Source organism: Meriones unguiculatus, chromosome 11, assembly GCF_030254825.1.
Source record: "Meriones unguiculatus strain TT.TT164.6M chromosome 11, Bangor_MerUng_6.1, whole genome shotgun sequence".
NCBI classification, from domain to species: Eukaryota; Metazoa; Chordata; class Mammalia; order Rodentia; family Muridae; genus Meriones; species Meriones unguiculatus.
Window position 1 is genome coordinate 48,786,665 of NC_083359.1, and position 24,146 is coordinate 48,810,810.

The 24,146-nt window shown below is 44.8% G+C and overlaps 1 protein-coding gene across 4 annotated transcripts in view; it reads left to right on the top strand.

Annotated features, from left to right (window-relative positions):
* Positions 1-24,146, top strand: part of Snx29 (sorting nexin 29) — a 423,868-nt gene that overhangs the window by 52,355 nt on the left and 347,367 nt on the right. For all 4 annotated transcript variants that reach the window (XM_060364193.1, XM_060364196.1, XM_060364194.1 and 1 more), the window contains 6 exons: positions 1,612-1,682; positions 2,719-2,967; positions 5,582-5,951; positions 15,773-15,903; positions 21,205-21,280; positions 23,243-23,313. In XM_060364193.1, the coding sequence (XP_060220176.1) occupies positions 1,612-1,682; positions 2,719-2,967; positions 5,582-5,951; positions 15,773-15,903; positions 21,205-21,280; positions 23,243-23,313 (968 nt within the window). The remainder of the gene's footprint in view (positions 1-1,611; positions 1,683-2,718; positions 2,968-5,581; positions 5,952-15,772; positions 15,904-21,204; positions 21,281-23,242; positions 23,314-24,146) is intronic.

Sequence of the window (24,146 nt, forward strand, 5' to 3'; positions counted from 1 at the left end):
GGTGCATGCTAGACAAGTGCCCCATTGTGCTGCCCTGCTACTCTGTGGTGTTTTTGCTGTTGGTAACTCCACCAGTGATTCTGTGGCTGCTCTGGGATTGCTCTTAAACATGCTTAGCTCAGTGAGATGTTGCTCAGTGGGTAAAAGCTCTTGCTGGGCACACAGGCACGTAAGCCTGAGCTCAACCTCCAGATCCGGTGAATCCTATGGTGGAAGTAGAGAGAAGTGACTCCTGAAAATTGTCACATGCGTGCCTGAATTCACACATATCCAGCATATGTATATATATATTCAATAAGAAAACCAAATTAAAATAATGAAGAAAAAGATAATTAAGGAGGACCTCCCTTATTAGTGGACTGGGGGAGGGACACAGGTAGGGAAGAGGGAGGGAGGTAATGGGGGGATACAAAGTGAATAAACTGTAATTAATAAAAATAAAAAAATAATAAAAAGATAATTAAAAACAATAGAAACCACAATCTACATAAAAAGAGCTAACACAGTGGTACATGTCCCAGTGATAAGGAGGCAGAGATAGGCAGATTCCTGGGGCTCATGGCCTGCTAGTCTATCCTACTTGGTGATCTCCAGACCAATGAGCGTCCCTGTTTCAGAAAAGGTGACTGGATCCCGAGGAATTACGCTGGTGGTGCTTCTCTGGCCTCCATGTGCAAGCATATTCATGGATGCACTCCCCCTCTCTCCCCACTCCAGATTCACCTACATGTATGAAAGCTAGTTCAGATCTTCAAATGCTCCCAATTTGTTATGGAATTGTATGTGGTCAAAATGCTAGCTTGACATTGTGGTTTTTTTAATCTTCCCATCATGCCTCTTCCCTGTTGTATTCAGTCACCTCAGCATCTAGTTTTTCCCATCTCTTGCTGAATTGCAGGCCACTTCAGCACTGAACTGACATTGCTGAAGCTGTACATGCAATTTTGTTACCTGGCATCGAGGAATCTTGTTATTTATGGCTTAACAGAGTCATATTAAGTGCTTGGAAATTGACTTGGGAGACCTGTTTTTAAGCCCTGCTGTACCGTTGATTGGCTAGATTGCCTTGGATCCCCATAGGCTTCCTTGACCCTCCCTGGCTGCTACTGGAATTCACAGGGGCCCTCTACCCTCCCAGCCCTCTCCAGGACTGACTTGGAGTCCAGGTTTGTAGCCCAGAAGTTATAATGGATGCCCTGGTTGATGGAGCCCTGTAGCTCTGCAATTGCTTCTGAAATTATTCTTGAATTAGCCAATCAGGTGAGCCCTGTTGGTGAGCTTGGGCTTCCTGTCTGTTTCTGGGGTACCTTGTTGAGTGTAGTCCGTCATTCTGTCCTCTTCAATTTTGCTGCTTTATAAACACATTTGCATATATGTATTCAGCCCTTTACAGTTCAGGGTTTCATGGGACCAAGAAGGAAGTCATAGGGTTTGTGTATTCAGATCTTTGTTTCTAGTGAGACGCTTGAAAGTAGAGAGGAACCAGATTCCCTCTGGGTGACAGACTAGGCCTGACCTTTCCAGAGAGCCGTCTGATGGCATCATTGCCAGTGTGTGGATACTGAGAACTCCTTCCTTTAAGAGTTTTTCCTTTTCTCTTTGCATTTGCAGTACGTTCTATGAAGACTGGTCTTTTGTGATGGATGAAGAACGGTCCAGTATGCTCCCTACCATGGCAGCTGGTAAGCCTGGTTGAGGCCAGGAGTGACAAGCCTTGAGAAGCTTGATGAGTAGAGAGCTTCTGGGAGTGGATTTATTGCCCAAGGGGATGCTGTGTTGTTCTTTGCCCTCCTGGTTGGAAGAGTAACTGTTGTGTTGTTTTTTAAGTGGGACAATTTATCTGGAATCTGACACCACACAGTTGAAGCATGTGGTTGAAGGGTTTGGCTTGCAGCCTGGCAGGTGAACTATAAAGAACTAGGGATTGGCAGACTGCTTTGACCCTAGTTTTGCTGCATGTCAGCTGAATTCTATCAGCTCTTCTCTCCTCTTCTGTGACATGAGAATGCTGTTAGCTTTCCAGTCACTTATTAATGGCTTTAAGAGAACCATAAAAAATAAAAGGCTGTGCATGTGGCTTATCAGCATGAAGCAAGGCCCTGGATTGGTATGATTGAGAGATCATGAACATGACAGCTTGTCCTTCATCCAAATTCTTTATTGTTCCATTTACACTCTTTTTCTTCTAAAACCTGACATTGAGTCCCATATATTGAGGGCAGTGTTGGTCTCATCAAGGGATGAGAAAGTCAGGCTTTGGCTGTGGTTTTCTTTATAGACAGTAGATTGTTAGTGTCAGTCTTGGCTAAAGTAATTGTAATGGTGCTCTAGGTGCACACTGAGCTCTTGATGAGGTTTTGCTAGGTGAAGTATTCAGTACCCATGATCTTGAGAGCATTACTTTTGTCACCATCTCAGGGAAATGACAAGTTGCTTGACCAAGGTCTCAGAGCTACTAAGTTCTGTGCCTCAACCCAGGCAGCCTCTCTCCAGAACATCTGCCATCATTGTCTCCAGGGTGATTCTTGTTGTTTGTCTTCCTGACATTCAGGGAGGGGATATGGAAAGACTGTTCATATGAGCTTCTAAATCTGTTAGTGCAGTTACAGATGGTTTCATAGAAGCTGAAGATGAGTATGTGTCCCTGATAGACTGTCTTGTTGCTGATGATGGAGGTGTGACTGCATGACAGCAAACCCCTCCTTCCTTTTTTGGCAGGTCTGAACTCCATACTCTTTGCCATTAACATTGACAATAAAGATTTGAATGGGCAGAGCAAATTTGCTCCTACTGTCTCTGACCTCTTAAAGGAGTCAACGCAGAATGTGACATCTTTGCTGAAGGAGTCCACACAGGGCATGAGCAGCCTTCTCAGGGAGATCACAGCATCCTCTGCTGTCTCCATTCTCATCAAGCCGGAGCAGGAGACTGACCCTCTGCCTGTCATATCCAAGAACGTCAATGTTGGTGAGCCAAAAGGGGCTCTCAAGGTGGCACACTAGGGCCACTGAGAAGGAAATGTGAGTGGGGCTGAGAGGAACCCACCTTAATGCTGTCACTTCCTCTCAGTGGAGCAAAGGGTAGACAAGCAAATAGCTAGTCCTAGGAAGTAGGAAGCCAAGTGGGTCATCTAACACCACTGTCTTCTTTCTCCCCTCCTTTCCTGTTTTTTTGTTTATTTGTTTGTTTTGTTGCTAGCATCTTACTTAGTCATCTTGGGCAGGGGTGATATTTTAAAACAAAAGACACAAGCAACTTACTGCTCTTGTAGAATATAGGATGAAAGCATGGGATACTCCAGAGAGGATGGTTTGGGCTTGCTTGTATTGGGAAGATGCTGTTTAAGTAGTGGCCTAAGGGAAAATGGTAGCTCTGAGTTTGACTGTGAGCAGGCATGGGGAAATTGTTTCAGTTAAGATAATTTATGCCAGAAGTTGATGACACCTTAGAGCATTTGGAGTTGTTAGTGAGTTGCTTTTAGTAGAAATCAAAACTCAGGGGTTAAATACTGATCTCTGTCATCCCAGATCCATTAAGGTAATAATCATGGCCATCCCTTTTTAAAAAATTTAAAAAAGTATATGTATTTTTGTAGTGAGCATTGTACATACTGGGCAAGTGCTCTACCACCCAGCTATATCACAAGCTCTTTTTGTGTTTTGTTTTTGAGATAAGATGTTATATTGTTAGGGTGACTTTGAACTGACTCCATTGCCTATTCTGGTCTTGAACTTGGATTTTTCTGCCTTAGCTTCCAATGAGAATGATCACAACCCTGACCCAGCCGCCTCACTTTTGTAATTCTATTTTATCTCTCTATCTGTTGGTTTGTGTATGTGTGTTTATTTATGTAATGTGTGTGTACATGTATGTAAGTGCAAAGGCCAAAGGTCAACATGGGCGATCTTCCTCTATGGCTGCACACCTTCCTTTGTTTTGAGACAGACTCTCTTTCAGAACCCAGAGCTCACTGATTGGCTAGACTGGCTAGCCATTGAGCTCCAGGGATCCACCTGTCTCTGCCCTTCCATGGCTGGAGTTACAGGTGTACACCACCATGCCTAGCTTTCTCCCAGGACTGAGTCCAAATTCAAGTCTTTGTGCTTTTGCAGCCGGCACTGTACCTACTGAGCTACCCCCAGCCCTCCCTTTAGAACCTGTTAAAAAAAGAATGTTTATTTATTCTTTGACAGTTTCATACTTGTAAATACTGTGTTGTGATCATACCTACCTCCCACTCTCCCCTAACATTCCCCTTCCTGCCTTCATGTCCTCTTTATAAATAAACACTCACTGAGTGTAATCAGTGCTGCCTGCATGAACATGGGTGTGGGGCCATCCACTAGAGCAGGGGCAGCTTGGCAGCCACATACCCCTGAAGACAAGCCAGTTTCTTCCCCAGCAGCCGTCAGCTGCCCACAGCTCCTCAGACAGGTAAGGCCTCTTGATCCACTCCTTCACAATCCTGGAATGTTGACTGGCTTGGTCTTATGCAATTAAACACAGCTGTTGTGAGTTCACCACATCATGTCCAGTGGACAACATTTTATAGCACTCTTCCTTACCTCCTGGATCTTCCATTATTTCTGTCTCTTTTCACTGTTCTCTGAGCCTTGGTGGGCTGGGTTGGGCTTGATAAAGATGTCTCATGTTGGGCTGATTACTGACAATTGTTTATTTTTTAACACTTTGACCGCTTACAAGTCTGAATTAAATGCTGCCCAGTATAGAAAGCAACATCTCTAACCAAAGTTGCGAGCATCACTAACCTGTGGGTATAAACATAAATACGTAGAGGAATATTTGTAAAGATGAGCTTTAGCAAAAATAACAGTAGTAGATTCTACCTCTAGTGCCTCTGGCCTCCCTAGTTTGCTGCTCTTCGAGGGGACCTGACTTTGATTCCTAGCATCCATGTCTCACAGCTGTCTATATTACTAGCTCCAAGGGATCTGATAACATCTTTTCACTTTTGTTGGTATCTGTACACTTCACACACACACACACACACACACACACACACATACACACACACACACACACACCCTTAAAAATAGTTAAAAAAAAAGAAACAACCCTAAAAAATGCCCAGCAGAAAATGGTCAGTGATATTTTTGTAAGTTTTTTGTTTTTTGTCTCATTATGTGTTATCTGGACATTTTTGTTTAATCTTGCAAGTCTTTTGCTTATAAATACTATGGTTTCTGATTTTGTGTCTTTACGGGTTTTCTGCATGTGTGAATATTTATGTCTTTGCATCTGTATGTGTTTCTTGTTCTTTTTCTTTGGCTCTTCTTTTTTATTTGTTTGTTTTTTGTTTTATTCTGGTTAGTTTAGGAAGAGAAAGAAAGGGTTGGATTTGAATGGGTGGAGGGTTGGGGTGGATCTGGGAGGACCTAGGGGAAACCATAATCAGAGTATATTGTATGAAAAAAAAAAGTCTATTAAAAAAAACCCCTAAAAACCCAACATAATCTGATTTAGTCTTAGTTTATTCTTAGTGTGAAAATAGGCTTTACTGCCCCAGGGGAGTGTGGTTTGGCCTTCCTTCCGTCTACTGCCACAGCTTTTCTTTTGCCAGATGCCAGATGTAAACGGGAGCGTAGGAGGAGAAAGAAGGTGACCAACATTGTCTCTTTTGATGATGATGAGGAGGAGCAGAGCATTTCGGACACTTTAAAAAAGATGCCTGGGACTGCAGAAAGCTCGGAGGAGAACTCTGACCGGTCCTCCAACATCATGGCAGCCTTTGAAGGCCCCTTTGGGCCAAATTCAAACGGGAGCCAGAGCAGCAGCTCATGGAAAATTGAGTCTGCTTCTTTGAATGGGGAGTTGGGCTACCAGAAGCTTGATGTGAAAAGCATTGATGATGATGTGGATGAAAATGAGGAGGATGTATACAGGAACCCACCGGGAAGGAAGCACACAGGCCGCTTGGGGTCACCAGACAAGTAAGTTCTTCTTGAGCTCGTGATGCAGGAGTTCTATTATGCTACATGATGAGGGAGTCATTTGCTGTGGAAGTGTGAAATGAGTGAGTTTGGGGGCTGGGGAAATGGCTCAGTGGGTAAAGCCCTTGCTGCGCAAGCCTGGTGACCTGAGTTCAGATTCTCAGCTTCCCAGCTAGATGCTGGGACCTGTTATCTCAGTGCTCTCGAGGGAATGGGGTCAGTACAGAAGAACCATTGGAAGCTGAAGTCAGGCATACATAGCCTGGCATACATAGTAGGGAAGAAGAAAGATCCTGCCTCATGCATGGTAGAAGGGCAGGATGGACATGAACTTGAACTTTGACCTCAACATGTGCACCAAGGAATGTTTGTATCCACAGTTGTGCATGTGAATGTGGACATATGAATATGCGCACACATCATATACATAAAAATAGTGAAATTTTTGTGTCCTTTGGGGGCATTATTCATTCTTTACATCTTTATGACCTTGCCCTGCTGAGAATTAAGGAAATTGAGTCTATTTAAATGGATTTAATATAAAATTTTTGCCTGAAGATAAGGCTTTGGTTTCCATGAGCTAGAATTTCCTCTGTCTTTAGCTTGCCAGTAGCCTAGGAAGCTCACATGGAAAGTAGGCTTGGCCTGAAGAAATGTCATTGATTGGAGCTGCATGTATTGGTTCTCAACCTTCCTTATGCTGTGACTTTTTAATACAGTTCCTCATGCTGTGGTGACTCCCCCCTCCAAAAGATAAAATTATTCTTGTTGCTACTTCATAACTGTAACGTGGCTACTTTTGTGAATCATGAAACCTGTGTTTCCCAATGGTCTTAGGCAACCCCTGTAAAAGTGTTGTTTGACCCCTGGAGGTTCATGACCCATAGGTTGAGAAATGCTGCTAAGAGAAGAGATAACTGTCTTGTGTAACAATACGGTTGGACCTAAGAACTATGACAGGCCAGATGATGTGGCTCCATTGATAGAGGCCTTGACTGGCATGCACAGAGTTCTGTATTTGTGCTCTAGTACAGCATTAGCTGGGTGTGCTGGGCTAAATCTATCATTAAGGGGTGGGTTGAGGGTGGAGGCAGGAGGAACAGAAGTTCAAAGCTTTTTAGGCTATACAGAGAATTCAAGGTCAGCATCCTGAACTACATGGAACCATCCCAAAAAGAATGCTAAGAATAGTACTACATCAGTAACCTGTGACCAGTGTGCTGCTGTTTTAGGTTAGTGGGTATCACAGAGAAAAGAACAGGCATGTTTCAGAGCCAAGTCACATGGTATGTGAAGGCTTTGACACATGTACTGGCACACTGAGTGATGTCACATGGGCCAACTGCTACTTCTGCTGGCTGCTCTTCATAGTTCTCTTTACTCCTGCTCTTAAAGTCACACTAGCCAGCTGAGATCTTTTTCTCCTCAGCTCTGGAGTACATGGTGCTATCCGGAGTATATGGAGTATCATGGTGCTGACGTCATAGCCCCTCCTGGTAAAGTGTGGTGTTAACTTGTGTGAAAGTGTCCTTCTAAGTGGGACTCTTAACACCCACTGGAGACCTCCAGTGCTATGCTCCTGCAGTCCATGTTTGTGTACTATAATGTATTTTTTTCCCTTTGGAGACTATGTCTGTTTAAAAAGTTTTTGAGGCTAGAGAGAGTGCTCAGTGGTTAATCACATTTATTGCTCTTGCAAAGGACAGAAGTTTGTTTCCTAGTCCCAAAATGGTGAGCCACAGCCATCTGTAAAACTAGTCGCAGGGGATCTGATGCTCTCTTCTGGCCAAGGTAGGTACCAGGCACCATGCACATAGCACATATGCACACATGCAGGCAAAACATCCATGCACATAAAGTAAAATAAATAAATCTGAAAATGTTACAAGTTTTGCTCTCTTTCATATATGTGCATTGGCCACCCCACCTGCCGTCATCTGTGATGGTCCCTGTTCTGTGAGGTAAAGAGAAAAAAAAATTCCAGAGTCGGCAAAGACTGGCCATGCTGGCCAACTTATGTTCACATATGCTGCTTCCTAGAACTTAAATATTTTCCATGTCAGTATGTAATTTAGTTGTTTTATATGATGCTCACTTTGCTGGACCATGAGCTGCCCAGGTTTAATCCTTGTTTCTGGAACCTGGGAATGTATTCAGGCTGAGATCAGTGTTTGGATGGATTGACTTCATGACAGGTGTTTCCTTTCAGCCAGAACCTAATGAGAGCAGAAGAGCCTGAGGGAGGTGGGCTGCTTCCTTCATGTCTGACAGCATGAGTGTGCTGGTCTTTTCCTGCCCACATCCTGGTCTTCAGCTCATGGGCTGAAGATTGTAGGATGTACAGTATCCAGGTTCATAAGGCTGCACCTCATTGGAATCCCTCTCATTGGTTCTGTGTCTCTGAAGAACCCTCACTTGCTTAATGGTTCTGTCACTGTTGAGTATTTAGCTTGTTCACTTTTGTGTTGTTTTGGGGCAGGGTCTCTGGAAGTAGCTCAGTCTGGCCTTTGACACACCATCATGCCTTAGCCTCTAGAATGCTGTATATGTAAGGCTACTACATATAGAATAGGCAATAACTCCCAAACTATTTGTTAGAGTCATTTCTCAGTAGCATCATTCATGTTCACAGACTATGGATGTTTTGCATCTGGGAGCAAAGTCTGTGACCTCTTGTATTAGTCATAATTCTCTTGTGAAATAACCAGTGGTGTGTGTGTGTGTATTCCTTGACTACTTACCTTTATTTCTGCCTATATGTCTCTGTCTCTTTGTTTGTTTGTTTATTTTGAGACAGGGTGTCATGTAGCCCAGGCTGGCCTAGAGCTGAGGCTGGCCTGGATCTCTGCTTCCCAAGTGAGATTCTGGTGTGTATCACCATGTGTGTCCTTTTCTTTTTTTTTTTTCTTTCTCTTGACTTGGAGAGTTGGATTGTGGAATGTGGGCAGTTTGCTGGCAGAATTCCTTTTTTCTCTGGAGAGGTCAGGTGTTTTTGTATTGCAGCCTGTTGTTTGGCTGAGGCCCACCTAGTCTAGAAGGATATTCTTTTAACTGAAAATCTATTGATGCAAATGTTAATCTTTTTTTTTTTTTTTTTTTTTTTTTTTTTAAATACCCTCACAGCAACCTCTAGCATAATGGTTGACCAAATGTCTGACAAAGTTGCCTGGACAACTTGGCACAAATAATTAATCATTGAAACTGCCTTTAGTTCTGAGCGGCCATGGAAATGCCACTGCATTCTGTGGCTATGTCGATGACCATGTGTGAATCAATGCTCCAAACCCAGTCATTTCTCTTCCTACTTCTGGTGCTGTGGAGGGCAGTCTGGAGGAGAGGCCACCTTGTAAGCCTGGGTGGCTGTTGGCATTGTGATGTGTAAAAGGCACAAACCAGTGTTGGGTGAACTGGGGATTTTGGGCCTCCATGGACTATGGACAACCTCTCCCTGGTGTGCCAGGACATCTTGATTGAAGAGTCTGCAGAGCAACCTGGGGAGAAGCTGAGCAGTGATGAGTGGCTTATTGAGTAATACTTGGCTTTGATTTAAGCTCATAGTCACGGGAGAGGGCGAGAGTCTGCACTCAGCCATGTTGGGGAGTGTGGCCAGGCCAGGAGGCTCAACTAGGCTTCATTGCTTCTGCCAAAATCTGATGCTTCCTTGTTTTTAGGATGATATGGTGGCCCAATTTTGAGCTTTCTCAAAATTGTTGGTAATTGTTCTCAAAATTGTTGGTAATTTAACCATTTTTTTTTGTTACCTAATCCATCTAATTTGTGATAGATACCTACATATACTGGTTTTGCCTTTTGTTTTCTTCAGAATAGGCAATAACATTGTTATGAAAAGGATTTTTTCAATCATCTTGTTTGTGCTCAGAAACCAGTAAGGAAGTCAGTTTGGAGGGTCTTGGGGTAACTCAGTTACAAGCATGAGCCCATGTCCATCTCCTAGTGACTAAGAGGGAAATGAGTAGTGTACCCTTCTCCCCACACCTGCTAGTAATTTACAGCAAGAGCAGCATGAGCAGTGAGCCCTGACTGAGCTACCCAGTGCTTGCAAGGGCCAGGCTGGCTCATAGGCCCCCATCCCAGGCTGAAGCAGGCACCTGCACAGTCAGGCATGAAGGCTGTGCATGGGGCTTGCTGATATCCCGGGGGGCAGGGACAGAAGATGGTTAATGAAATATCTGGACCTGGGTGGAGAATCTGCCCCAAGGACATTGTCTCAACTCAGGAAGAGCTGAGCAGCAAGATTCCAAAGTCCTTGTTCAGAGGAGTAGAACGCCTGGTCTGACCTGAATGTGCACCAGGTGTTACCTGCCTGGAAGTTTGTCCTCACACCCAGAGTAGAGGCCTAACACTGTTTTGAACTTGGAACTGTTTTGGTTTAATTAATTAATTAGTTAATAATAAATAATTATTTTTTGTTGTGGGGATAGGCTCTTGGGCAATTTTTAGTGTGTTTGTTCAGTCCTAGGGATGGAACTCAGTTTTATGGAGTCCTGGCTGTCCTAGGACAGGTAAGGCTGTTAGTAGACCAGGCTGGCCTTAAATTCCCAGAGATCTTCCTGCTTCTGTCTTTGAGTGCTGGGAATAAAGGAGTGTGCCACTATACTCACTTTGAACATCATCTTAAGTGATGGACGAGCTTGTCTGATAGGATGAAGGTGAGCTTAATTAACATTGAATGGGAAAGATGTAGAAAATTTTACATGTACTTTCATTGTAACTGAGTAAACAAGAGGAGGCATGTTAAAGTAACTTTTATTCTTCTGTTTTAATTGTCATCTTGGAGGCTTACTGTGTCCGTCCACTAACCTAGACTTGGTCTTGGAAGCTTCTAGCTTCTTTACAGTCTAATCTAGGCATAGAATGTTTTCAGCCTCTAAGACTTACTGCTGAATAAGCTCACCCTTTCTAGCTCTTTCTGAACTCTGGCTGGCTGGTTCATCTCAGCTGTTCTGGCTCAAACTCCTTTCCAGGCTGACTGATTCAATCTGGCTTCTCTCAGTTTCTCACTGAATTACTATGCTTGGCCTCTAACTAGTAATTCTGTTCTAATTTTCTGTCTCCTTTTTACCCTCTGGCTTGTTTCTGTCTTCACCTGTGTATAGCTTGTTCTCTCTTTAGCCTCCCTCTGTAAAGCTCTCCTGGTAAAACTGCCTCTGAATTCCATGAACTGAACTGCTACGAACTCAGCTTCACTGCACTGCCTCTCAACTCCCTGACTCAACTGAACTGAGCACTGATTAGAACTCAGAGATCTGCATACCTCTGTCTCCTAAGTGCTGGAGTAAGGGTGTGTTTGTATTCTAGTCTGATCATACAGACCTAGAAGGTCTTTGGATGTGATCTTTTGTCAGAGCAGCCATGTTCTGAATTAAAATTTCTCTACAGAGGCATGGTCAACACAATAGGTTGATGCTTGCTTGTTTTTAGGGGCTTAAATTTGGACATTCTCTGCTGGAAATTTAATTATTTCTTTGGTGCTCAATTTTTCTGTAGTTGGTATTTACAATTGTTGGCTGCTGAGGAAACCCTTCCACCCAGTTGTGTTTGGACTTTATTTTTAACATTGTCTAGGTTTTGAAACAAACAAACATTTTGTTTTAATATAAACAATATTTTCTGTTATTTTAGGCTAGTCTTAAAATATTTTACATTATTTGTGTTTGTGTGTGAAGATACTTGTAAAGACAGTTCTTTCCTTATTAAATGAGTCCAACTTGACAACAAGCACTTTTATCTGCTGAGCCATCTTGCTGGCCCTTTAAAGCCAGTCTTGATGCCATATTTTGAGGCCTATTGCCTCAGGGGTGAACTGACCACTGCCTCAGGGCTGTTGGGGACTACTTTCTCTTGGGTTGGGAACCTCACCCTTTGTGAGTTTGGCTTCACTTTGACTCACATAGGCTTCTGGGAAACAGTTCTATGCAAGAATTGTCTTTGAAACAAGAAGAAAAGTCCACATGCCCAGAGGGGTAGTGGAACCTTTGGAGACAGGATTTGTTAATGTCACCAGGTGAGAATAAAACCACTACCACAATTTTTGGGCCAAATTTGAAGCAAGCTTTATTAAATATTGGCCAGGATGATGTATGTTAGCCAGGTTGATAACTGGGATTCCCAGAGAATGGCTATGAATTATGTTAGCCTGGCAAAACCTACAAAGCCATGTACTTTGCACCTTCATCCAGTTGTAGGCAAGCACACATCCTCATGTACTTCATGTCTTTGTAACTCCTCCTAACTATGATCAAGCATAACCTGTATGGTTGGGGCAATCAACCTTGTTTACAGAAGTGCCAACATATGGTTTGTCTTCTTACATGAACAACAGCCCCCAGCGCTCCAGAAAGTTAACTGTCCTTGGGCAAGTGGGCCTTACAGGTTTATCTGACCTTGGGCAAGTGGGCCTTACAGGTTTATCTGACCTTGGGCAAGTGGGCCTTACAGGTTTATCTGACCTTGGGCAAGTGGGCCTTACAGGTTTATCTGACCTTGGGCAAGTGGGGCTTATAGGTTAGAGGCATTTTTATTTTATAGATCTCTTAAGCACAGCAATTTAAACTTCAAAAAAATTTATTTATTTACTATGTATACAGTGTTCTGCCTGCCAGAAGAGGGCACCAGATCTTATTGATGGTTGTGAGCCATCATGTGGTTGCTGGGAATTGAACTCAAGACCTCTAGAAGAGCAGCCAGTGCTCTGAGCCATCTCTTCAGCCCAGCATTTTAAACTCAAAACCTAACTTTAGCTTTCACAGACTGTCCAGTACTGCTGCCTTCTCTGAGTGTGTGCCCTGCCTGCATGCCGCTTCCCTTGGTCACCACTGTATAAACTGATAACATGACTGCTCCATGGTTTGGTTAGGGAAAGGTTATTATTGTAGAGGAGAGAGAGAGAACAAGAATAGTCTGAGGCATCTGAAAGAGTTTAGAAGAAAGAGAAAAAGAAATAGACTGAACGTAGCTGGCAGACTGGATATGGCCAGAGCTATCTGTGAGAGAAGGGAGAATAACAGGGGATAGAGACTAGAGAAAACAGTGAGAGAAGCTGGAGCAATAGGCTGGAGAATAGTCAAGTTGAAAGAAGGGTGAGTAGCTGAGGGGAGGAGGCACTGGCTGTTGGTGTGGACTCTGAAATGCTATTAGGCGCTATAGCCATAGGCTAACTGGAGAAGGGAGGGCCCTTTTGCAGAGGTAAGGATGGGTCTCCTTTTGGTAGACTGGGCTCCACTAGTTCCTGAGGCATGCTGGCTTTTGTCTAACTGCCTGAAACCGTCCTATAGTCCAGGTTGAGCTGGGCCTACACTCAATTTTGGACACATCAGTTGGTCTGCCCTTTTTGGGAGCAACCTGACAATCCCTGCTGTATCAGAGCCCCAAGAGGGAGGTTTATCAGAACCTAGAGGCACAGCCATGTTTACCTAACACTGGGGTGTGTGTGGGTAGTGGCCAGGACCAAGGCAGGAGCTGTCCCTCTCACCCACTCTGCTATCTAAATGTCTCTATGCTAGCCATGGAAGGAATTAATTCATTTGTAAGAATCTGTTAGGACTGCTCTCTGGGTTTCCCACTGTCAGGAGCAAAAATGTAGATACACATAGTATAACAAAAGTTACATATTATTATGCTGAGGGTCATCACACACGGTTTACACTCTAAATTCCTATCTATAGCTCTAAGCCTATCTCCCCAAGGGTGCTCTCCTGTGCAGCGTAGCGAGCTGGAGGTCAGGTCCAGTCTCTAACAGAAGTGTCTGATTGAGGCTCAGGTTAGGGTCCTGGGGGACACTCTCCAGCCACTGGGCGTATCAAAGTGGTATCTCTCCAAATGTGCAGAGCAGGTCATTGCTTTTGGTCTCTGCTTATATATTGTCCATTGGGTATTTTGGGGTTCTTGGACTGGGTCTGGTTATCTTGAGTGAGTGATGTCCCTGGGTTTTGGATTTTAGCTTTGGGTATTTACATGTTTACATGTCTAAATGGCATTTTTACTATTCTTCTAACATCTACCAAATGCTCACCCCAGCTAGATTTGGTTGTTGGATTTTAAAGGTTTATAGAGAAACACCCCATAGAAGAGTACTCCACACAGTCTAAAATGTTTACAGGAAAAATGTCTTGACCTGTGCCCTAAAATAAAGACTGTGTGTAGAGGCTCTTGCAGACAGGAGACTGAACACCATTGTTGTTTGATATGGAAGATCTCAGCCTTGGTGCTATAGTGTATGGCCAACAGGTGACATTGTTTTGAGACAGGGTCTTACTCTGTAGCCCAGGTTGTCCTTGAACTCCTTGAAACCCTCTTGCCTTTTTACCTTACAAGTGTTGGGATTACAGGTGTGAGCCACCACACCTCTGGTCAGGGTCTTTCTCTTTGTGGTCTTGCAGATTAAACCTAGAGCTTTGTACATGTAAACACTGCAACATGGAACCATGTGGTTGTGAACCAGGGCCTGGTTATGTAGCCCGAGCTGGGCAGCCTCCTGAGTACTGGGATTTTAGGTGTGTACCACCAGGCTCTGAGAAGTTACATAATTTGGGGCTGGAGAGATAGATGGCTTGTTGGTTAAGAGCACTAACTGCTCTTCTAGCATCACCAGTTTTTTTTTTTTTTTTTTTTTTTTTTTTTTAAGAAAAAGGTAGGGAGGGAGCTTGGAAGTTAGGGTAGAGTGGCCTGGGAAATAACTGGGGACTTTGGTTTACAGGTGTGTGTTAATAGGGACCAGATACCCCATGGCCTGTAGGGACAGCAAAGGGGAGAAGTCACTTTTCTGACAAGCAGAAACCTGCCTCAAGGTCCTGAGGAATGCTGCTTTTAGAGTTTCATTTATCCACAAGCAAGTTTTCTGTGCACATGTCAGAGTGCAGCCTGTGCTGAGCCCACTGTCACTTTTAGGGACCCATTTTAGTTCTAACAGCAGCCATATGTAACTCTAGTTCCAGGGGATCTGGTACTTTATTCTAGCTTCTGTGGGTACTGTATGCACATGGTATGCAGACATACACACAGGGAAAAGACCCATATATATAAATCTTAAAAAAAATTTTTAAATGACGTAAATTGACTTTTCTTCCCCCTCCCCCCACCACTTTCCTCACTTGATGTAGTAGGTGTGATTTGATCTACTGAACTTTATGTTCTAAATTAGTGCACAGTACTGATGGCATAAACTTTAAGAGAATCAGAAGAAGGTCATGTCATCCTCAGCTATGCACAGCATTCTAAGGAAGCCTGGGATACAGGAGACCCTGTCTTAAGCAAAGTAGTAAAAAACCAAAAACTCTTGGTAAAAGGAAAAATCTTTACCCTCCATCCCTAATCAAATCAAACCAAAACAAGAACTTGAGTCAGTGGTAGGTTGAGCTATACAAAGACCACATTAGTGCTTCCCAGCCTCAGCCTCCCAAGTGCTGGGATTCTAGGTGTACACCACCATGATTGGCTCAAACATCTCCTTTTCCAAAGGGTCTTCCTCCTCAGCCTTCCTGTCCTGTGCCACAATCCTGAGCTGAGCCTTCTTGCAGGATGATGTGATTGATGTCTGGGTCCTCTTGCATACTGTAAGCTCCATGAACATATGATAACCATTTGTTGGCTCTTTGCCCTGTGGCAAGCACAATACCTGTTTTCAGCAGACACTGAGCAAGCTCTGGTAAATGAGTATTTAAGGGGTCTGATCCAAGCTTTGTAGCCCTGACTTAGCTCATGGCTTATTCTGCTTTAGCCCCATCTAGGCCTGGGGATTGAGGAGCTCAGATGCTGTGATATGTCTGGAGGCCCTGTCATGCAGCTGTGTTCTTTCTCCACAGGCCACTGGATGGGAACACCTGCCTACCCCAGGTACATGGCTGGGCCCCACTGCAGGTGCTACATGGAGATGCTGATGCCGACACTGACGTCCTCTTTCCTGTGAGTGGAGTAGGCTCCTATGGTGCAGCAGGTGGGTGCTTCCTGTCTTCTCTTCTCTTGTAAGAGTTTTTCTCCAAGAAACAGATGGGGTTCTTGAGTTAGCTGTACAAGTAGGAATAGGAGCTAGGAGATCTGGGGCTTAGGGCAAGGATGGCTCCTGGACACTCAGAAGTAAGAAATGGCTTAGGGGTCTCCTGTAGAACTGGGTAAGTGCCTTGTGATAAACTAGTTGACAAAACCAGAGGGGGCTCTCTTGACTGCCCATAACAGTTTGGTGCTAAACTTGGCCATATCAAAGTAAATCCCAAATAGTGACCATTATTTTACACCTTAGGATTTGGGAGAAGGCTGCTGAACTCTGTGAAGGCCCGGCACCTTCACTTCTTTCTCTTGGCTGTGAGTGCATTGGTACCTCGTACTTGGTGATGGTTTAGAGATGTACAGCTAATCTGAGAGCATTTCTCAGTTCACCTGCAGCCTGTGGTCTTCTAACCCTTCATTCCCGTTGGGTTCATTCTTTATATTCTTTAGCTTCATTGTTCCCACTTTTAGCTTTTGTGGTTGCTTTAAGCTGAGGCATGTATTAGCTAGTTGTCTGTTGGTGTGATAAAACACCATCACCAAAAGCAACTTACGAAAGAAAGAATTTGTTTTGGCTTCTAGTGCCAAAGGGATAAAATCCCATCATGGTGGGAGGCATGGCAGCATGTATGACAACCAGAGAAAGAAGCTGAGAGCTCCCATCATCTACCATGAGCAAGGAGCAGAGAGAACACACTGGTAAAGGGAAAAGGCTTTATGTTCTCAAAGCCTGCCCCCAGTGATGTCCTTCTTCTAGCAAGGCTGCACTTCCCCATAACCTCTCCAGCATCACCACTGAGGACCAGGTGCTAAATGCCTGTACCTATGGGTGACATGTCTCTTTCAAACGAGTACAAGGAGTGACTCACATACTGCTGTCATCTGTGGTGTGGTCGACTTTGGAGGCCTCTGGGAAGACAGTTTTACTTTTGACAGTCAAGATACTGTGGCAGCTGGCAGGTAGTTGCACCGTGTGCCCAGCCTACTTATATAGGTCACATGACATTTGGAGTGCGCGGTGTTCTTTGTTCAGCATTTATCTTTTCTGCTATGTACACGGTGCTAGACCATGGGAGATGTGCAGGGAAGTTCTACCTGAGGCTTTGTGTTCATCCATTTTTATAATTTTATGTTTTATTTTAATTAAATTTTGTTTTTTTGACACAGGGTTTTACTGTGTAGATCTAGCTGGCATAGATATCACTATGCAGACCAGGCTAGCATCAAACTCACAGAGATCCTCCTGCCTTTGCCTCCTGAGTGCTGGGGTTAACAGAGCGCATCAGTAGCCTTTTAAATTCTTTACAGTTCTGTGTGTCTGTATGTGTCTGTGTGCATGTGAGTGCACATGAGTATAGGTGCCCATGGTGGCCAGAAGAGGGCATTGGATCCCCTAGCACTGGAGTTATAGGCAATTGTGGACCACCAGATATGTGTGTTGTGAATTGAACTCAGGTCCTCTGGAGGAGCAGCAAGGGCTCTTAACCAGTTAGCCATCTCTTTAACTACACATTAAAATATCTTAAAAATTACATTTACTTGTTTATGTAGTTTGAGTGTGTTAGTGTGTGGAGATGTATCACTGTGCATGTGTGGGGGTCAGAGGACAACTTTCAGGAGTCATATGTCTTCTTCCACCATGTGGATTCCAGGAGTCACACTAGGGTCAATAGGCGTGCAACAAGTGCCTTTACTGAGCCATCTTGCCAGCCCAGTAGATTTTTATTTGATGCAGTGTTTCACTAAGGCCACTCATGTTGGCTTTCAACTGCCTGGTTTTCTGCCCCAGCCTCTCCAGTGCCTGAGATGCCAGTTTATGCCATGACAGCCAGGGCTGGTGATGTATTTAATTACCTGTGTGAAGGTGAAATGTATAGAATGTGTCCTGAAACCCTATCCTATATCCCTAGTCTATCTGACTGTTACTTCTTGCCAGGGCTGTGGCAAAATGCCTTCTCAACACGTGGCCTTTTGTCCCCGTCTCTGTTCTTTTACCAGCCAGAGCCGATCGAGAACATAATCAAATTGCATCATTCCAGTGCTCCAGCCTCCCTGTGCACTTGGGATAAAGTTTGCTGTTGTTACTGTGGCCATTAAGCACTCTTAGGAGCCGAGGCCTCTCTTCCTCTCATTCACCTCTTCCTGCTCCCATTAACCTACTTCGCTTCTCACCGGCTCCTCCTGCCTTCTGGATGACTGGGTTTGCCCCTCAGGTTTTCTTTTCCTTTTTGAGACATGATCTTGCTGTGTAGCCCTGGCCGGCCTGGAACTCATTGTGTAGGGCAGGCTGGCCGTAGCCTGTGGTAGTCCTTCTGCTTCTGCCTCCTGAGTGCTGAAACTATAACACAGAGCTTTCTTGGCAAATACCTTTTTTTTTCTTTTTCTAAATAGCCTTTCAACACATGACTTTTCTCCCCACTGCTCCTTCCTTAGAGAGGTCAGGCTTTGTGTCCCACACTGTGTAACCCTTGAAAAGCTGTCATCATTGTTCTGACAGAGGTACTGTGCAGTGACTAGACAGTGCTTATTCTTCCTAGTCTGTGAGGTTCACAAGTACAAGACCATGTCTGTCTTCAGTGTGACCCTGACCTTGACAGTGTTCAGTTCTGAGCCCTCAGTTGGGGCAGTAATTATAAACCCTTGCTGAATGGATGAGCGGATGGTCACAGGGAGAGCTGCTGCAGGGCAAGAACATAGAGTGTTGGGAGAATGATGCCTATTCAGAGGACACGGCAGACAGAAGTGCTGAGGCAGGAGATCTGGGAGATCAGAAGGGCAGATACATACTGCAGGTCATTGTAATGAGTTGGCAGAAGTGAGGAGGACTCAGCTCGTGCTGGCTGAACAGATGCTTCACCTCCTAACTCTGTAAGCCTGGTCAGTCAGGCAAGCCCTTGGGGTCTGTTTCTTCATCTGTGGAGGTAAGATAATACAGCTGCGGGTGTAGCTTAGTGGTGGAACATTTGCCCAGCATCCGTATTCCATCCCCACCACCACACACACACAGTAAAAGACGGCACTGGCCATAGTTTCAGAGGCACAGAGGATGGGTGACGCAGCTCAGGCTGTGTGTCCATGCACCTGGCTCACCACACTGAGCTGTGTGTCTGCATGTGTGCCAGCCACACCAAAGGGCTGGTGTGCGGTTAGTTAGGGAGAGTCACTGCTGCTCCTGGAGTGTGGGCTGGATTGCAGTGACCTTTATTCCCGCCATGCATTCCTTTCATTGTGTGTGGTGTTGGAGCTTTGGCTTTGCTTCATGTGTGGACTTTGTCAGTTGTGGCTGAATTTCAGCAGTGAGAATGACTGAGCTGAGATAGCCTCCTGCTGAAGGGTCCTTAGAAAAAAACTAAGCCTTCTAGCCAGAAATGTGCCATTGCACATGAGCAAAGTGAGGGATAATTTGGGTGACACTGGAGATTTGGGGTATTTTGTTTTTCAGCTCCCTGTTACTGTAACAAAATACTTGGAATAATCAACTTATAGGGAGGAAAGGTTTATTTTGGCTCACAAACTCAGAGATTTCATTCCATGTTCAGGTCCTTATCTTGGGCTTGTGGTGATGCAGAACGTCATGGTTGGGAATGCAAGATGGAAGTCGCTGCTTACCTTCTGGTGCCCAGGAAAAGCAGAGAGCTAGAAAAGGACCTGGCTCTTAGTATCTGATCCTTCAAGGCCACATCCTCCAGTGAGCCAAGTCCTGTCTCTTAAAGTCCTACTGTGTCTTGTAGCCCCATGAACTAGGGAACATAAAAGAACATAGGTCTTTGCCGGGCACTGTAACCATAGCAGATTCACCTGGCTCAGTGGTGCTTGGACAGCAGGTGTCCCTGAGCTAACAGCCCAAAAGGAAGTGGGGTATAAGGCCAGGGGTTTTGAAAGTGCAGGTGGCTGCCAGGCCTAAGGAAGTCTCAATGGAACTTTCTGATAGCCAGAAACATGGAACCAGGATTCAGGGCTGAGGTTTCAGCCAAAGGCATTTGAGAATTGTCATCCTGAGAGGCCAGAGTATAGACTAGGCTTTGTAGCATAACCCAAAAAGGCAGGGACCAAAGAGCCATTGGTGGCTCACATATGTAATCCCAGGATTTAGGAGGTGGAGGCAGGAGGATTGTTACAAGTTTGAGGCCAACCTGGGCCACATAGTTCCAGGTCAGCCCAGGCTACAGGGTGAAATTCTGTATCAAAGGCACAATAATATAAAATGTAATTATGTTGAAAAATTGTTAAAATGTTGTGTGATATGCCAGACATGGTGGCGCAGGCTTGTAATTCCAGCAGTCAGGGGCTGAGGCAGGAGAAGCTTGAGTTACAGGCCAGCCTGGGCTACAAAGGGAGATCATGTCTCCACACAAAGCAGAGCAAAGCAGAACAAAAGGGGAAGCAGGGCACAAAGAGGCTGTGTGGCTTGCTGAGTGGAAGTTGGGGAGCAAGGACTCTGTACTGTAGCCAGCAGGAAGGGAAAGGTAGTTACGTGATTTCCCATCCTATGTCTGGCAGTCCTGGGATGGAAACCAGGCTTGCAGTGCTCTTGGGTTACTGGAAACAGTTGGGGTTGAATGCAGCCAAAGGTGGAAAGGATTGGTTTTCTCCAGGCTCATGTCCCTTAAGCCTGGAAGAGGTAGGAGCCCAGACTCAGAGCCTTCTCTACCTCTGTGCCTGACTCAGTTTCATGAAGGAGCAAGGGTTCCCTTCAGTTGCCATCCAGCCCCAGGCCTGCAGATCTGCACTTTCTTCCTGGAAGGAGGCTTGAGCAGCAGCTAATGCATCAGCAACAATCATTAACGTCCTTTGCCTGTTTGCTTTAGAGATTTATGGCCCCGCTTCTTGGGACTGCCTTTCTCAAGTGCTCAGTGGCTTTTGTAGGAAGTCGCAGACTTCACCAGTGATGAGACCCTGCTGCCCTCTAGCGTCCGCTACAAGCAGGAACAGTTTATTTAACAAAATCCCTGATTTCTGCCATGAGCTCTAAATTATGGACTTTGATAATAACTTCTCTTGCTTCAAGGTTAAAAAAAAAAAAGAAGAAGAACAAAAATAACAAACAAACAAAAAAAAAAAACAAAACAAGGTACACGTAGCAACTGACGCCAAGTCTTGATCATGCTTGAGTTAATTAAATGGGTAGTGGATGAGTCCAGTGTGTAGGTGGCAAGAGTTGATAGTCAGCTGATAGAGCAGCTGAGCACATTGTAAGGAGAAAATGGAGTTGAAAATAAAACCTCACACTCTCTGTGTGATTTCTGCGCAGATGCCCCTGTGGGAAGTCTGGAGAATGGGACAGGACCAGAGGACCACGTACTCTCAGAACCTGGCCTTCGGTACAGGTCGGTATCAAGACACCGAGCCACTTAGTGGATTGTGACATGCTGTTTACATCTGTGTTTTTTTTTCTTTTTTCTTTTTTTAAGATTTACTTACTATGTGTACAGTGTTCTGCCTGTATGTACTCCTGCATGCTAGAGGAGGGCACCAGATCTCATGGTTGGGAGCCACCATGTGGGTGCTGGGAATTGAACTCAGGACTTTTGGAAGAACAGACAGTGCTCTTAACCTCTGAGCCATCTCTCCAGCCCTCCTACATCTGTGTTTTATTCTCACTTGAAGATATATGGTACCTGTTGGGGCTGAAGGCCGAGCCTGAACTCATGTTTGTGCTTACAGGTGCAGTTGTTGGGTCATGACTGTTCACCCAGATAACATGCTCTATGATACACTGTCATAGCTGGGCAGCCCCTCAGTTGCAGAGTGCCTGCGTAGTGTGCAAAAAGCCCAGGGTTCTACCCAGCGCCATAAGGAGAGGCAGCAGCCATCCAGCCTTGTTTTCATGTACCAGTCCTCTCCACAGCTCTTCGGCCACACTGAACACCTCCTCCTCAGCCTTCCTACTTAAAGTTTGTTAGTAGTTGATAATGCTGCTCATCAGCCCTAGTGTTCCATGATGTCTAGGTCATGGGGAAAGATGTAATAGCTTTAAGTCTACTGCCTGGCAGCTTGTACATGTAGAATGCTTTTCTCTTTCACATTAAAAAAAAAAAATCCAGATAGAAAACTAAGTTTTTCAGTGTCACTGTTGCTCACAGAGGGGACATTTGCCACTGAGCTCTCCCTAACATCACCTTCATCTCTGTTGCTTTTACTTTCCCCTTTATCTTCATGATTTTAATTTGGTGTCTTGAAGTTATCCATCTGAATGCTCAACTTGGCATTTCAAGGTGAGGGGGTCCTGGCTGCCCCTCACTTTGCTTGGTGTCCTGTCACTCTGAACAGACAGGATTTTTAAAATGACATTGTGAAGAGTCTGATACCACTGAGTCCAGTGTCAAAAAGGATGCTGTCACTGCACTCTTCCAGGACCCTGACTCCTTTTTTGTTGTGTTTCCGAGCCTTTTCCAAGTGCAGCAGTATTGAGGAACCTGAGTCTGAGCCATGACTTCTCCCTGTTGTTCACAGACAAGCCAGAGTGATTGTCACTATGCGGCCAGTCCAGTTACTTGCATGTGTTTATGTTCTCTAAGGGTCTTTGAGCACCAGCCCTGCTTATAGGGGGGATGCTGGGACAGGTTGCTGTTGTCATGACATTACTATATCCATTGCTGGATACATAATCTCTGTCAATGTCTGTCCTCATTTCAAGGCATCTTGTTCAGAATCTACAAGAGATATAGCTCAGTTATAGAAGAGTGTTTCCCTAGAATGCACAAAGCCCTGGGTTTGATCCCCAGCACCACATAAAACTGGATATGGTGTTTGGGAGGTGAAGGCAGAAGGATCAGAAGTTCAAAATCATATTTGGCCACATAGCAAGGTCCAGCCTGGGTTACATGAGAGACTATTAGGAACAAACATACTGTTGATTAATTGACATTGGATAGTGAAGCTACACGTTTGGCTGAGGAAAGCTTACATAACATGCATGTGTCTTGTCCTAGGGACATTGACATGCATCCAGGGAGTATTTTAACTAGGAAAAGCAACAGTACAAACCACAAGAATGTGAAAACCAAATAGACCACGGGAAAAATTTTGTTTATATGAGTTAGAACAGGAAGGCCATGATATCTTGTCTTACCCAAGCTGTAAACATGCCTACTGAGTGACTTTCTCATGAGTGGCTTGCAAACTCATTGTATTGGTTTTGGGGTTACCAGTAAATTTCAGACACATTTGTCGGGGCAGCTGCTTTCTGTTTTTCCAGTAGATTGCTGGAAAAATATTTTTCCTGTGAGTGTTGTGAGCACTGAAGATTTGTTTTAGGCTGAATGTAACTTCCTTCTGCTTTCTGTCAGTTCTCCAGGCCGAGGAAGTCCTCTGAGCAGCCTGTTACCTTCTGCTTCAGTGCCTGAGTCCATGACAGTTCGTAAGTACTCACTGAGGCTGGCGTGTGTGTGCCAGTAGTGCCTCTCTGCTTCCTGTACAGGTGTGGGCTTTGCAGGTGGCCATAAAGTTGGCGAGTGCATACTTGCTGTGTGCCTGTTCATGGTATCACTGTAGGCTTCCAGACCATGGCCAGATTGGGGTGCCTGAAGTGTATCCACCAAAGGGCCTTCTGTTTACAGCCAGCAGCAAGAAACTCTTGTAGCTGAGTTTCCCTTGTGATTCTGGACGAAACAATTTTGCTGATGCGATCCTGTGGTGCAAACCATTTCCAGTTCCGCTTCCTGCAAAAAGTATTAGAGACACAGCACTGAAGGGTGGGTGTCAATGGCCTTATGTTACACACACACACACATACAAATCTAGAATTGTTTAACAACGTAGGTGTTATGACTAGGTCATCAGGTGGGGGTCGAGCTGGTGGTCCCGACTAAGTTGGCAGAGGGTCTAGTGTGGGGCTCTGTGGTCATCAGAGGTCAGGGTTCTTTCTTTTCCTGACTAGTTGTTTTATCTGTTTTTTGATCTCTAGCCATCTCATTCCTACCCCAGACAGCAGAAAGGAGATGGGGAGAGGACAGATTTTTCTCTACTTTCCTCCTCCTTTTTCTTCTTCAGTTTTTTTTTTTTTTTTTCCCCCAAGACAGTGTTTCTCTGTGTGTAACCCTGGCTGTCCTGGAATCACTCTGTAGACCAGGCTGGCCTCAAACTCACAGAGATATGCCTGTCTCTTGAGTGCTGGGATTAAAGGCATGTGCCACCACCGCCTGGCTAGCTTTCTCTACTTTCACATCATATTCATGGATAGAGTAAAAATTA